Consider the following 16,580-nt stretch of genomic DNA (forward strand, 5'->3'; position numbering starts at 1 on the left):
AAATTCAAAAGATCAAATATGAGTATACTGTAAAGGTTGAGATTTGACTGCATGCCAGTTTCTATACCTACTCAAGTAATTCTACTGAACATTTAAGGAACATTTGTAATTGAAACCTCAGAGCATACGTCTTGGTATTAATTCTAATTTAAAGTTGAGTATATTGATATAATGCCAAACATCCACATGTTTGCTTTGCAAAAATTGGCAAATTCTGCAACTTTATCTTAAACAGTTACCTTGTGTACTTAAAAAAACAAAACAAAACAAAACCTTAATCCAGATTAAACATTATAAGAATATTAAAAAGAGCATTTTTGGAGACTCAACCAATCGGCTTCTGCCACAGTCTGCTGTTAAGGTGGTAGAATCCCCTGTAGTGTACTCTGAAATTCTCTGTACTATACATTCCAGATGTGGCCATTAAAAATAAATCCACTAAGAATGGAATATGCAACCATGCATTACTGTGTTCTCTTGAGACTCCAGGGGCTGTTAGTATGCCTTTCATGCGACAGTACAATAAATTATGTGTATGTACTTAAAAGCAAGAAAAAGTAATCAGGGTAATTTACTAATCAGTGAAAGAGACCTCCTGTGTACTATTTATTATAACAAAATCTGGGGACACATTAATTGAACTGTATTACTGTAGAAGAGGACAGATTTGATGGAAAACAATAACAAACTTGCTAAGTAACATGATCCATCTTAATATGGAATCAAAGAATGAGTGGAAAGAAATAACTATTTAGAACTTACCATAAACAACACAAGCTGTTTGTATTGAAATCTAAAAGAAATACGTAAATTGCAGCATTGCAATTAAGGCATGTTTGTTTTGGTGTATTGCAGGACCAATGATAGTGAAGAGAACCCACAGCTGACAACGCAGGGTGAGGAAGCAACTGATGTGTTTAGTTCGCAGTTTGAAAGCATTTTGGAATCGCATTGGTCAAAGGGCACTTTGTACAGCAGCATGGAATCCCTGGATGCCCTCTCTTCTGCTGATGAGTCCGAAATGCACTTCAATTTCAACTTGCCCCTCACACCGATGATCCAGCAGCGCATCAAAGAGAGCAGCCGTCTCCTGGAGAGCACTCTGGAGGCAGGGCAGCATGAGATCCTGAGTGTGTCTACAGACAGTAGAACAGGAGAAGGGTATTTGGAGGTAACATCATCATACCTGGAGGTCAGGACTGGGACTCCACTTAGTAACAGCAAATCTGACCACATTTTAGATACTACTTCTGTGGGCCCTGTTCAAAATGGAGTTCATGAGGATGTTGAAGACATCAAGAAAGATTCTGACTGGCTGCATAACCTTTTAAGGTAAGTACAGTAGTTATACCAAATTCTGCTATTTATTTTATCTTCTATTACTTATTCATGACATAGAAAGGTAAAGAAACACCATTTGTATACCATTATAATACTTCTGTAATAACCATTAGAATCTATAGCAGAATACACAGCAATGACAACACAGTGTACAGTATTTGGAACAGTGGTCCTTATATGAACATACACTGGTATTGATTAGGTGCCATGGAACTGCATTATTGAACCACTGCAATGTCATTGAAGATCATTTAGTAAGGATGGGTTAAAAGTAAATACATTAGTGTTGTAAAATGTTGTCAACTATTGCGTCAACTAAACCAGAACTGATCCTGTTTTTGCTGAGTAAACACAAGCTAAACAGTGCTCAGAATTAAGCATCTCTTTTGCAAATTGTTACATTTTTTCTTGGCCTTTAATATCACTGACAATTTCCAGATACTGTATTCCCATTACTGCTGACGGTACCACTGTCAAGTTGTTAAAAATATTTACAATGTTTCTAACACATTTGCATTTCCTAGGTCTTACCAAATCAATAGATTAACGTTGCACTTTTTTAAACTGGATTCTGGTTGCATTGTAGGCATGGTTGAGTGATTGCATACCTCCAGCTAAAAGTGGTGTGTTTGGTTTACCGGGCAGTTTCAGTTTGTAAGTTTGCTGTTCATAACTCTGAGGTTGTACTGTGCTGTACTGCAGGTCTGTCTTAATTTCCCTTTGTAATGTTTCTTTTCTTTTCTATTTCTCTGCTTTCTTTTGTATTACTGTTATTCCATCCTTCCACTAACCTCTCTACTTGGTACAGGTAAAAAATATCACAGTTACAGTATCTTAACTAATGAGTCCTTGTTGTTTCAATTCATATAGATTCATACCTGTACCAAAATATTATTTAATTTTCCATCATAGACGATTTATAACAATTCTTAATTTCATATTCAATTATTGAATTAAATCATCATGTAACATTCTTTATTGAACCACCTGCAGTATTATGTTTCTTATACACCTTTAACTTAACTTTTTCTGTGGTGTCAAGTTCTGCAACTCTATCAACTTAGACATACGTAGGGAAAACTCCAGAGCCACAAATCCAGTGTGCAATGCTGTAGGTTTCTTAAAGAAGATGTATGTAAATGACAGTGTTTGATACTGTAGCTTCTTCACAAAATGGACAAACCTGTGGGCAGCAATGGTAGATTAATCACTGGTGTAAACTGTAGTGATGTCAGAAAAAGGTATTATGCTACATTGTGACTGAAATAATTTAGGTGTATAATGTGGCCATGGTTTCATTAAGCAATCTTCCTCACAAGTAGTGTTATTCACTGGGACTGGGGCAAGTTTTTCTTTACGATAACCTACTGTATAACTTTTTTGCTGGATTAACCTATCGTAAAAATAAATGATGCATTCAAAGTTTATTTTGCACCCAAGAATTACCTGGATTGCTTATAACGTTTCTAGACTCTATTTTATTATACACGCCTATCCTCCTATATATTTTGGATTGTATTTGTCTTTAATCTTTCACTTACGGTACTTTTATAATGGGAATGTGTCTACCCCTCTACCAGTTTTCATCTTATTGTATGCTGTTCTGTATATATAGTCAGTCATGGTTATCACCCTTTTCTTAATTGCAGTGGCAGGGGATGTGTGTTACAGAGGTACTTGTTTCTCGTAAAATCTCATGTCACTCTTATTTAAAAAAAAATAATTTAAAAACTGGTGTAATGAACAGAGATATAGTGGCAGGCACCTATATAAAACACAAAACAATATCGCACATCAACAGAGCGTGACAATAAAGCTGAAGCACAAGTAAAATCAATTACACTGAAACCCAAGCTGCAACATATCTTACAGTGATCTATAGAAATGTACTGTAATGTTAACAGCATGATGCTCTGGGTGCTGACTGCAGCGAGTCCTCTGCTGCAGTGCTGACAGAGTTAAAAGGAGAAGCTAAATCATTTCCAAACAGGATTTCAGACCGACCTCACGATAGAATTACCATTCAGCTCTCAGGAAGTTGTGGCAGTCCCCTCTAACATTATTTTAATTAATAAGCAGAATTTAGTACCTGTGTCCTCCAAGCCAATGAACAACTACTACTCTGTCTCCATGTAGGTCAGCACTGCCACTGAAGGCCAGTCACATGGCTCAGGAAAGAGTGGTGATTATTACTGACTTTTCCAGTTTAGAGGCTCATATGGGCTCCTTTGTGTCTGGGTGTTTCTCCCATCCTGGCCTATCCGATGCAGAACATGGCTCCTTTCAGTAAGTCACCTTCAGTATGCATGACATGCTCGTTTATTGTCATGACGATAGCAGTTTAGTGCTTTCCATACCCTGAAAGAACAGGCAGCGTTTCCTCTAGCTTGTGAGCTTTGCAGTGGCTCTACTGAGCAGCATGCTGGCCTGGATGCTTTTAATCTCTTTATAAAGTGAAGGTTGTAAGTGGCAGATTTTGCTTTGCTGGCTTAATTGAGGAGCTTTTACAGAAGGCAGTGGGGTGATGCCTTTGCTTGTAGGCATGCATATAGGCTTTAATAAAGGTGCAGTATGTAGTGATCAAGAGGTGCAGCACTGATGATAACCATGTTTGTGTTGTCGTTAAAAAATACATGGAATACTTGTGGAACTCAAATAGGGATTAATGTAAATGCTAATTAATTGTGAAAAATAAAGCATGTATTGTATGTTTTAACACAGCCTTTCTGATAGGCAGTGAGAATATTGCTTGACTATAGGTGCTGAATAATAATAGGCTACAGTAGTACAGTAGGTGTTTTGTGTAACAAGCGTTAGCAAGATATTAAGTCACTGCTGTGCAGTAGGCAACTGCCTTGTCTCTAGTTGTTAATTCAGTAAAATACTGTTTTAATAATTAATACAGTACATCAATGCTTGTTTTTTTAAAATATTTTATTTAGACAGTACATAACTGGAACTGGAAAGATAAAGAGTAGAGTAATAAAATGAGGTTCTTTGCCTTTTGCTTTTCTTTAACTGATGTTCAACTGGAAATATTAAGGAACTTTTCTTTTTCAGCAAGTGGTGAACATGGTGCTGTCTCTCTCTTCACAGTTCTATAATCCAGCACTTTTTGGTTTTGGTTTAGATACAGGCTACTAAAATGATTTAACAAGTGAAGGCTCTTATATTGTAATTGCTAAAAAAAAAAAAAAATTAACTAGGGTAAAATATTTTTTAGACTTCCCCAAGTTTCACATGGTATTTCTGTCATTTACAAACGAATTAGTACTGTGTAAAGACATGATTACATAATATCCCACATGAAGGACAAGGTGTCATTTTCTTTCAGATTCCCATCCCACTATTGTACTGCATAGTACCTCTCCTCCCTTATTATCCCCAGGGCTATTGAGGAGAAGTACATACAGTATCTGTGTATTCAGTTCAGAAATGCTGTTCCCCTAATAACAATATTCTGTTTAACAGAAGTCTTCATTGGTTGCCCTAACCTTGCAAGACATTAGTTCCCTGGAACAATTCAATGTTTGTCACACTGCAACCTTTTTTTTTCTGCAACATTCCTTTGACTACAGCTTTCTTTGTGAAGAGCTATTATTTGGGCTTATTTCACTGATTGATTCACAGTTCTTTTGTTTTAGTGGTACAGTAGCTTATGCTTAGGCTACTCCCTGTTAGTTAATGACGTTGTCACTGTTTCGGGACCTTTATCACTGTCTTCTAATGCAAAAGAACTATTCTAGATCACAGCAGATCTAGTAAAACAGGGTGGTACCTGTATGTGTATTTATAAAACAAACCAAACAAAAGCCTAAATCCACTAAGGAGTACCAACTAAACGTTTAACAATTCCATCTATGTGTCCAACAAAACAAGTTGCACACAGTTATTACACTGACACAGACCGAAACCTAGACACAGGTCGACACCTAGACACAGGGCTCTCGCGCAGTGGCAGACAGACCTGTTTAAATACCTGCCTGCTTAATCACAGGCAGGTGTCCTTCATTACATTATTGCCAGGTGTAATTCTTTTAATGCTTCGTTGTGTTAAAAACACATAAAAATATATAATATGATATAAATACAATAACTTTCATAATCAATATTTTAAATGATGTCTGTGCTTTTATGATTGCTTTGCCTAATGAGGGGTGTTGATTGTAACATAATTTATTATTATTATTATTATTATTATTATTATTATTATTATTATTATTATTATTATTATTATTATTATTATTATTATTATCCCATTACATGAGAGTAGATGTTAAAACTACTGCTGGCTCTGGGGACTTTGGAGCACTTAAACTCTTCGGTTAGAGCAGAAATTGGTAGCTGCAGTATTCCTTTACCATAAAGTCCCACTCTGCTGAGGCAGCATGGAACTCCCAACCATTTCCTGACGTATGAACTGATTAAAGTTTCCAGATTCTCAACTACTGTCAAGGAAACCTCGTACACAGTCAGTGGCCACAGCAGTCTTGGCAGTAGACAAAACTGAAAGCACCAGAGTTTCAGTTTGCCCGGTAAAGCGCTGCTGTCTATGCTCTTCAACCCTTCCACTGCTTGTTGTCTAACTTGTCTCACACAAACTGTGTCCTTTAGATCCCTGCCGTACCATCTACCAAGACTTTTCATTGGCTTCTTGGACACTATTGGTATTGCTTCACCATTAATGTAGAACCTTTTATCTACTACTTTGCCTTTAATTATAGAGATGCTCCTTGATTTCATGGGCTTGAATTGCATTTGTGCCCATTCAGTGTTATTGGTTAATTTGCCCAATAACCGATTAGTGCAGGCTACTGTTGTAGTCATGGTTGTCATGTCATCCATGTATGCCTGAATTGGTGGTAGTCACATTCCTGAAGCCAAGCGCTGTCCTCCCATTACCCATTTTGATGCCCTTATAATTACTTCCATTGCCATGGTAAAAGCCAATGGAGAAATTGTACATCCTGCCATTATTCCAACTTCTAGGCATCGCCATGTAGTGCTAAATTCTTAAGTTGAAAAACTAAATTGCAAATCTCCAAGATAGGCTTTCACTAATATTGTTGTTGTCATCGGTACGCTGAAAAAATCTAATGCTGCCCAAAGAAGTTCATGTGGCACTGAACCATATGCATTAGCCAAATCCAGGAATGCCACATGGAGCACCTTCCTCTCCTTTTTTGCTGATTGAATTTGTTGTCAGATTACGCTGATGTGTTCTAAGCATCCTGGGAAACCTGGAATGCCCACATTTTGTACTGAAGTGTCAATGAAGCAGTTCTTTAATAGGTAGGTTATTATTATTAGGCTTCCCAGTCAAAGGCTGGGAAGCCTATTGTTATTGTTAAGATTTTTTTCTTCCCAAAACTTTAAACTGCTGCTGCTTCAAAGCTCTGTGACTGATCAGGTTCTGACTTGGCAGGTAAAAAGCTGGATACATTGCTTGTCAGATGCCGAAAAAATGTTGCTGCTGCATCCTTGCAATTGGCGCCGTGACGCATTTTTTGATAAAATCTTTCGAAATCTTCTTGGGAACCGGTGAAGCGATTGATCTGAAACTTGGCATATATCATCAGCATCCAAACCTGCATCAAGTTTGTGAAGCAGAAGTTTCTGCGATAAATTTTAATGTCGAAATGGCTGCCACAAACTTTAACCAAACGCGCCCTTAACAGCAAACTGCTGCTATTTGAACACTGTTTGACCAACAAACTCCAAACTTGGAAGTTATTGTCCCAGTAACAGTGGAATACAAATATGTCAAAATGGTGATGTTTTATAAAACAAGATGGCCGTCAGTTATACATTTACATTGGAAATTTAAACCTGCGTCGGTTGACAAACAATTTACTTGACTAACTCTAAACTTCACAAGCATCATCCTTGACACTGTAGCAATTCAACTGACTTTAAAAAAAAATGGTGTTGACCTGAAACCAAAATGGCTGTTTGATGCATTTTTTTTTTTTTAACTAAACCCACTTCTTCCAGTAATTGCTTAAGTGTTTGATACGGGTACTGGGGCTTGGAAGCCGTAAAACTGCCTGGCAGTTCTAATTATTATTATTATTATTATTATTATTATTATTATTATTATTATTATTATTATTATTATTTATCTTGCCTAGCTTGTTTGAGATAATTTCTTACACAGATAATTAAGTTATCCCAGTTTTTTACAATTGTCTGGTCTCATTCTTAAAGTTCATGTGATGCGGTGACCTTGCACCTCTCTAGGCTCCCACATTTTAATAGTATAGAGAGATTACAAACGCATTACATTTCAGGAATGAAAATCAAAAACTGTACAGTTGGATAGCGGTCCAGCCCACTGGAAATGTAGCTGAAACTAGATTAAAGCTCAGTATTAGAGTAACAAAACCACTCCAGTATTGCAAAAATCATAAAGGGTAAGGGAACAACAACGATTATCAGAAGAGATTTGAAATCAATAACTGTTACTTGCCTAGTGAATTTGACTGAGGGATTCTGACAGTATTCTCATCTGTGGTCTTAAACTGTCAGTCCTATAGAAAGCCAAAGCAGTTTTGGCTACATTCACAGTCACAGATACAACATGGCTGATGTTAAGCAGACAGTTGAAATGCCTCCTTGAAGGCAGCTCAAAAATTCCTTGATCAACAAACTGTACTCCACATGATAACTTGTGTTCTATCATAATTACAGTAAAATTTATATTCTGGACAGCTCCACATACTGTAAAGAGAATTTCACTGCACAACTCTGTCAGTCCCATTAAATTTAGAGGTGTCCTTGAGACCATTTTCATGAGTACCTTTAGCAGGATTCCACTATAATCAGCACATATAATTGAATAACCAGACCATTTTTTTGGGGGGGGGGGGGGGGGGGGGGGGCGGTTTGGGCAACTGTGACAAAGATTTGAAATCATTTATTCAAATTGTTGTTATCGCTGGGGAGCGCTTTATGCAACTGAATGATACTCAGTAAAGAAAAATACTGATAATCATAAAATCATGTCCACAGAAAATAGGGCCCAAAATGTTGTAGTTTACAGTTTGCAGCATTAGCAGATTGATAATTTACAGTACCCAGCCTGAAAGCATATTTGTTTTAAAGGTTACAGTAAAACAGATTATCTGGAAATAAGGGGAATGGAAATTGAATTGATGAACTGAGAGCAGGAGTGAACACACACTGAGTTTTAATTCCTCTCTAGACATGTGTTCTCTGTATTTGATAGTTAATGATAGGCTAACTATTGCAAGGGAAAGACACCTTATATTAAACATGGTCAGTAAAACTGATGAGCTTGCATTTTAAATGAGACACAGCCTGCTATCTAGTGAGGGCGGCGTGTAGCTTCAATCAGATATCACTGTACAGCACCAGTCTGAGGGAACTATAGAGCTGAGTGTTACGCACAGCTCAATGGAGCGGAACGGTTGCCTATAGAAAAAAAAAATAGAGAAGCATTTGCAGTTCCTCACAATCTTGATCAGCTTCAAACTAAAGAACGATTTGATTGCGTCTGTAGACTCTTCCATAGTTTAGACTTCCAGTCTAGAATGTGTACATTCCCAAAAGGTGTTTTTAGAAAAACACATTTAAAACTATGGATTCTCTTTTTTTCCTTCTTGTTTTACTGATAACGCTACATGAAACCACTAAACAGCTGACACCTGACCGTGGGGATGAATTGCACAATAGAAGAAGATCTGCTAAAACACATCCAGGCCATGCACACCCAGGTTCCTGTGGGTCAAGATATGAACTCCTTCCTGTTCGTATACAGTACCTTGCATGACCCCATTCCGTGTGCCATGTACTATGAAGTTCAGTTAAAGTTCACACATCTGTGTTTGCTTTCTAGACAGTATTGGAAAAATAATTGTTTTCAACTTCCCATGTCTGAGGGCTAAGAAAATGAATCTTTCCTCTGTATTGTAAGTTGTCTGCATGCCTTGTTATCCCTAGTGGCTACTAATTGCATTATGCAGGAACAATGCAGCAGGTACTCTGATAAAGTACAGATCCACGCTCCTTAAAAAGTGTCATAACATTAACAGCATAGCTTCCTTGTTCAATACATCCCAGGAGCTAAGTCTATTAAATGTCACCATCATACAGTAACAGGTTGTGTTTAATGGTTTGATTGCATGCAAGACATGACTTTTCTGACACAAACTGTGAGATAAATCTTAAGAAGGCTGAGCATAAACCGAATCTGGGGGACAGTAAGGACCCTACTCGCTGGAAAGACTTATCCCACTCCAACTTACCTAAACTTAGCCTACCTAAATTAATGACCATTTCCTTACAGAAATTAAAAGCAACTATTCTTAAACACTTTGTGGAGAAGGAACATACATATCATTATGTTGAACTACCACTCTCTGTACAGATGGTTGCTTCAGTTGAAAGAATAGCTTATACCAAACAAGTTTTTATATTCTGCTTTATTTCACAATTACCTATTTGTACCTGTCGTCCTTAAATCACTCCCAGCTACCTCTCCATTTCCTCAGCAGAGTCTTCTAGTCCAGCAGTACTCCTCTGTGATTAACCTCCACAATGTCAGGACACAATTACATTTAACAACTGTGTTTTTTAACACTACATCTATTTACACAGCTGCTCAATTCCCTGTGCATAGAAACTCCTAAAGTCTTAAGGCCCAAGAATTTCAAACACCACTAGTGTGGTCTCATCCAACTTCTGTTCTCTGTGGACAGACCAAAAACAGTTCAGAAGGTCACTGGTGATGTAAAAGAAGTAAGATTCCTATTGTGACTGGGTGTAGGATTGCTTGCCCCAGGCTTTACTCCACTGACTCCCAGACCACAGTGACATCATTCCCCTAAAGGAGGTTCAGGTCCCTGAAGTTTATCTACCAGTATGTAGTATAAGCTGACCTATCACTGAGTGTTATTTCTGAATTGTTATAACACATCTCTGCCTTTGTATGTGTATGCGTTTCTGCACTAAAAAGTTGTGACATCATACATGTATTTTAAATATTCAAGTACTATAAGGGTCTGTAGTATTGGAATGCTGCCTATAAACGACGGCCAAGCAAATTAAGTAATTTTACTTTTTATGGAACTACCATCAGTTATATTTGCAGAAAGGGACTTGCCTATTGCTGCACTGTTAAGATCACATGTCTATTGAATCCTGTTTAGGTCCATTTGTATGGTTTAGCTCATTTTAAGGTCATTTTTTTCTAGTTTGCATCCATTTTTTAACATGAGCATCATCATATTACATATTTATGAAAAAAATATATATGCATGTTCCATCAGACACGTTCATTTTGAATCCAGTATTATCAATTCATAAACTAGCTTGGACAGCACTCCCCATAGGTTGCATGATGCTTTTTTATTTCGTTTGCTGGATAATTACTTGTGACATACCATACTTTGCAATACTTAAGTTCCATTGTTACATTTTCTTTACGAAGATAGTGTACCAACATATTCAGTTAATAATAATAATAATAATAATAATAATAATAATAATAATAATAATAATAATGCATCGTGCAGAAACAGTAGTTACAGAGGCCCTGAACATATAGGGGAACATATAGGGGACTCGGACTGAATCTGTATAGCAGCATTATTTCTGCTGTAGGGTGCTAAATCGCTATACAAACAGAGAGACAGCACGCTGCTCTCTGAGCCTTGTCAATAGAAGTGGAGTGGCTTAATTGGAAAGAGGCAGGATGTTCAAACTTTCACTTGAAGTTTAAATATGCAGGCTCTCCCTGCCTGGTTGTGGTGTATGAATGCAGTGGCTTGTGGGAAAGGAGTTCACATTACGATCAGAGAAGCAGCTGAGACGTTCCCTCACAGAAGAGGAAGTTTGCAACCAAATGGAAATAAACTCTATTCTCTGAAATCTGAGGGGGGTAAACGCCTCCAACCGAGGGCGTATAAGTATGCTTTTAAATACGAAGCTAATTTGTTTGAGCAGAAATAAATAAATAACAGTAGCAGCAAAAACAAACAAACAAAAAAAAACAACGAAGTGGAACTCAGTGGTGTTAGCGTACTGGATGGCTTGGAATATCCGTAGGAACACAGGTAAACGTTTGCATGTACTAATGCAAAACACGCTTTAAAGTATTTAATTAGAGGGCATCAGAGAATTACAACTATTGCATGCTGTGCGGCTCAGTTTTACTTTAGCTGAGGAAGTGCTGCCAAGTTTTTTTTGTAAAAAAAAAAAAAAAGAAACCGGCAATATTTTAGTGCTAAGGTCACATTTCTATAATTTCTATAACACATGTAGATTATAAATGAGTTTGTTTTTTATGTTCAGATACCTGTAACTTTAAATAAACCTTCGTGTGCCTTTTTTACAGTGATCTCTCTTTTTTTTGTTTTAATAATTTTGTAATAATGTGATGTGACTGTACCAAGAGTGAATTTAGGAGTTGCATGATCCATTTTTGGCAGGTAGCGAACCTAAAACCTCAGGACAGTGCTGCATTTATTGAGAACTGATAGATGAATGTTGATAGATGAATGTTTAACCGCTTGTATTCACACTGCGTTTGTTAAACGTGTTTTCTGCTGGAGAATGAACTGAAGACACATTTGGTGACCCGTTTCCAGTGCTTGCCTTTTAATGTTTTTAGTAAACCTCACTAATTTGGGCTGGTTGGTTAAGTTTGTATGAAAAGGTAGTTTCTTTTTTGTTACGATATAAAACTTTAAAATCATGCAGACAACATGTCTGTCTTGGTGATTTTATTGAACACTTTTTTGTAACTTGGTTTTGATTTAATGTTATTTAAAATTGTATTTGTTTTACAGCCATTCAGGGGATGGGTTTCTATTACAGTAATTATTCTATCTGGTTAGTTGATTGTTCTTTCTAAAGGAGCAGTACATAGGGTTAAAAGAAAAAAATAAAGGCTGTGACTTTTTTTTTTACCAAAGCCAGCTGTCTGAATTCATCAAGCCTATGAGAGAGAAGTTTAAAGAAAATGTTTTTCAGCAGCTGAGTCAATGCTGTAGTACATTTGCAAGTTTCGATCTGTCAGTGTTTGTCACAAGCAGTATAGTTTATTTTGTCCTTATTTTAAAGTAATGGAGGAATTTAACAAGCAGTTGAGTTATATCTTTAGGGTTTTTTTTTTTTTTTAATTGTTGTTGTTGTTACCTTTTCAGTTGTAATACAGTACAAGTTATGTCCAAATATTTGATTATAGGCTATACCTTAAACTCCATATTTCCATCTCTGCACCATGAAACTAGTCTGTAAAACCGAACCTCACTTTGTTTCAATATCAAACTGAGCCGCTGCCGGTGCCTTCTGTGGTCTACAGTCCAACCTGCAACTAGACAGTAAACAGGTCAGGTACAAATTAATTCACTAACCTCCAATATTTCTCAGAGTATAATTTATATATAGCCCCCATTTTCGGCCTTTATATATATATTTTTAAGCATATATTTTATATATATTTTTTAAAGCCCTCCTCTCACATCCTTCATATTAGAAGGTCATTAGGTAACTACTGCTGTCCATGTGAATTGGTGAGATCAAGCGCTGCCAGCCTGGAGTCCTTACTGGGGCTGACTGCCCCAATTGAAATCAGTTTGATCTTGATCTGCTGCTGCTGGAAATGAAAAAGTATGATTTCAGAACCCTTTCAAGTCAGTCCTAGTGGCAAATAGCAACACAGCATTACAGGTATAATTAGTAAATGGTAGTTTAAAGTTGCTATCCTTACAAATTGTGGTTTCCTTTCAAACATGTTGGGCAGATAATAAAATGATGTGCACAATAGCCTGTCACAGTCCTGACAGTTCGTATTATAGCTCTGTCCAACTTCAGCTTGAAATATATATATTTTTTTAAATCACACATTTGAGAGTTAGCTGTCAGACTGGTTCCTAGTTTTTTGGTGCAGAATCAGACCCCTGAAATTGGGCTGTTGGATAACTGCCAGTGGAGCCCTATGTTTCCCTGATGTGTGGTCTAGGGAGAAGTGTATATTTGGAAAGTATACAATGTACAGCTAATAAGTTTGTAAAATCATCTTTCTTGTATGTAATTTTAAAGTAGAATGTGAAGGTTTTTTTTTTTTAGTTGGGTGCAGTTATTTGTAAACTTGGCATTAACATAACTTGGATCACAAATATTTGCTGAGTAGAAGAAATGTCTGAAGGGGAAGTGAGAATAAATTAACTCACAACTTTTAAAAAAAAAAAAAAAAAAGCAGCAGGTATTTATGCTTCTCTATGCTATAACACTCAAACGACTATATGGAGAATATGTTGTTTTCCACAAACCCTTTATAATCCAAATTTGACAGTATTGTACGGTGGCCAACTGTCTGAGGATAGAGGCTTTATAATTAGTGTGTTTTACAGACATGGTTGAGGATGGCAAACTGGATATTATTGTTTGCTATATCGGTTAACATTTTTCCTTTGTCTTTGTACTTGCAAAGTTTGTATTGTGCAAATTCTTTGTAAACATAAAGAAAAACAAATTCATTGCTTGCTACATGTATAAGCAACCAGACAATGTGGGATAAAACATGTTGAACATGGTGTTGTGATTCCAGTCACTGAGATTCACAAGTAGTGTGGAGCTCCCATTATTTCTCCATGTTCTCAAGTGCAATTGGAAAACTTCTGGGACATTGAACAATAGCATCCACATGTATTCAACAAGGTCCAGGATACTTCTACTGTACCTTCTGCTCTGAAAAGAGCTGTAGATAAGAATCTAGTTAATGATTCATGATTATTGTTTTAGTGATGGCATATACTATCAATTTACCATTTTTGGCCAAATAAATGGTCTGATTTAGACTTTGACCTTCATTTGGATTCACCACAACTTCTACCTACAGTAGCGTAGTGTAAACATTATTCACACATGTCTGGGGGATATATGTTTTCATTATCCTCAACTTTCTTCTTTTAAAACCTCAATGTGCTATTGGATTAAAAACTGAAAATATACAGCAAAGGACCATGACCCAATATTGTGGTTTACTCTAAGTAACCCAGTGCCCCTCTAGTCTGATATATCAATGTACAATCTGTTGTGACTTAAGTCTATTAATGTACTGGGGTTAACAGACACAGGCAGGCAGTCCTACTACCACGTAGTTTGTAGTGAGTATAGTTGTTACTAAATAGTTTCCACTACTGCATAGCTGAGTATTTTGGGTTTTTTTTTTTATACCAAAAAGATTGGGATTACTGAAAACATGTTCATTGCATTATTAATTACTGTATTGAGGTGTTACTTTAAAATACTTTGTGTTGCACCAAATAGTACATACAGTGCTCCCTCTATTTCACATTTTCAGGAATTTGGTCATCACAGTTATGCCACGTTGACAGTAAATTATACTATGTATTATAAGTGCCGTCCACTAATTAGCTGTTTTCATCATATCACAATTTTTTGTGTAAGCTACATAGTGAAGTAAAGATGACGCACTGGAATTATGCCATATTTCTGCACAACAGTGTTGCAGCTAGATTTCAAATAATGCTTGCTCATTATACATTAATATTTTTTTGTGAATCCCAAAAATGTCAGAAGTGCTTCTGCTTTGTTAAATTACCACACTTGTGGGTGCTTAATGCTGTTGGACATTAATTATTCCCCTCTGGGGGTGAAATCCCCTACAAAGGGGATATGGTGAATGCGGACGTACATCACACTTTACACATTTATGTATCTGAAGAACGTTTATCCCATTGCCATGAAACATGGTATTAACTTTATTTAGCATAGTATATAGTGATATATAATATATACAATTATACACACACACACACACACACACAATATATATATATTGGGGTGTCTGACTGTCCACTTGTATGTCACATTTACATGTTCATATATATAACTTGGTTTTATCATTGTTGTTTTTGCTGGCACACCGCTTATTAAATGGTAATTAAACTGTTCATGGCTAATTTGTCTTCTATAATATTCTGTACTGCTGATCTATGCCATCACCTTTTTCATCATGGTAACTCCAGAGAGGTTCTGTGGAATCATGTCTTTCCTCTTGTCTTTTTGTTAAGTTTGTTTGGGTTTTTAATGGTGCTTGAATTACTGTTCACAATGAGTAGTATTATTATTATTATTATCATTATAACTAAGAGAGAAGATACATTTTTCTGTCCATGATGCTTTAACCTAAGGAGTAGTTCATGAGAACCTTTCTCCTCTTGCTGTAGTGATGCTGGACTGAAGGAAAGGTTTTTGGAATTTGACTCTGAGATGGGCAGCACTGAGCGACTGAAAGGCAGCACTGACACTCTCGGCAATAGCAACAGGTGCGACGTGGAGGCAGCGAGGAGACTGGCTAAGCGGCTGTACAACTTGGAGGGGTTCAAGCGCTCGGATGTAGCTAAGCACTTGGGAAAAAAGTAAGTGCAACTTTAGTTATGTGTTAAGTTAATGTTTTTTTTTTTCCTTTTCCTTAATACAGTTTAAACATACACTTTTCTGGCTGTATTACCAAATAATTTCTTGTGTTGCTATAACTTAATGTTGCACCATAACCCGAGATGCTGTTCTTTTATCTAATACAGTAATTGTATGATTTGATCTAAATGTATCAGATGATACGTTCCCATTCCAGTTCATTAACACATTTTTGAGAATTCATAAAAGCATAAGCATTTGTTAATAAGTGAAAATACAACTGAAGTAACTTAAAAAAAAAAAAAAAAAAATGATGGTGAGTAAGTAGATTCAAGAGTCCTTTTCTTCAATCAGCTGCCAGGTTTATTGAAATATGCAGGGAGTCTGGTCCCAGGTACAGGACAAACACAATACTCAACATTACAATGTTTGCATGACATTAAATACCCTTCTGTATAGATGGTCCACCTCCCCTTTCGCTGACACTTAACCAATTGCAAAGGTAATTTAATTTATTGTGTGTGTCTGTGTGTAGTGTGACAACCTCTGAACTCAGTGCATTCTTCACACTCCTGGAGACAAAAGGTCCATACATTTGCCTTTTGTTATCTTCTTGCGACCCCCTTTGATCCTAGTGGCATTATCTCTTTCGATCTCTCTGAAGTCTTTAGAGCCTGTTCCCTTCTAGTCCACAGCATTGTTATCTCATTAGCTTGCAGTCAATGTTGGGCAAGAGCTTGTAGACGCAACGTCTCTATCAATGGTTAGCAGTACATGCAATTTGAACCAAACAGTCTGCTATCTGCAATATTAGTCTCTTTTCAGAAAAG

At 36.7% G+C, this 16,580-nt stretch overlaps 1 protein-coding gene across 3 annotated transcripts in view; it reads left to right on the forward strand.

Annotated features, from left to right (window-relative positions):
* LOC121301016 (PH and SEC7 domain-containing protein 2-like) overlaps positions 1–16,580 on the forward strand; it is a 117,584-nt gene that overhangs the window by 42,129 nt on the left and 58,875 nt on the right. For all 3 annotated transcript variants that reach the window (XM_041230093.1, XM_041230109.1, XM_041230098.1), the window contains 2 exons: positions 856–1,332; positions 15,561–15,752. In XM_041230093.1, coding sequence (XP_041086027.1) covers positions 856–1,332; positions 15,561–15,752 — 669 coding nt within the window. The remainder of the gene's footprint in view (positions 1–855; positions 1,333–15,560; positions 15,753–16,580) is intronic.

Source organism: Polyodon spathula, chromosome 2, assembly GCF_017654505.1.
Source record: "Polyodon spathula isolate WHYD16114869_AA chromosome 2, ASM1765450v1, whole genome shotgun sequence".
NCBI classification, from domain to species: Eukaryota; Metazoa; Chordata; class Actinopteri; order Acipenseriformes; family Polyodontidae; genus Polyodon; species Polyodon spathula.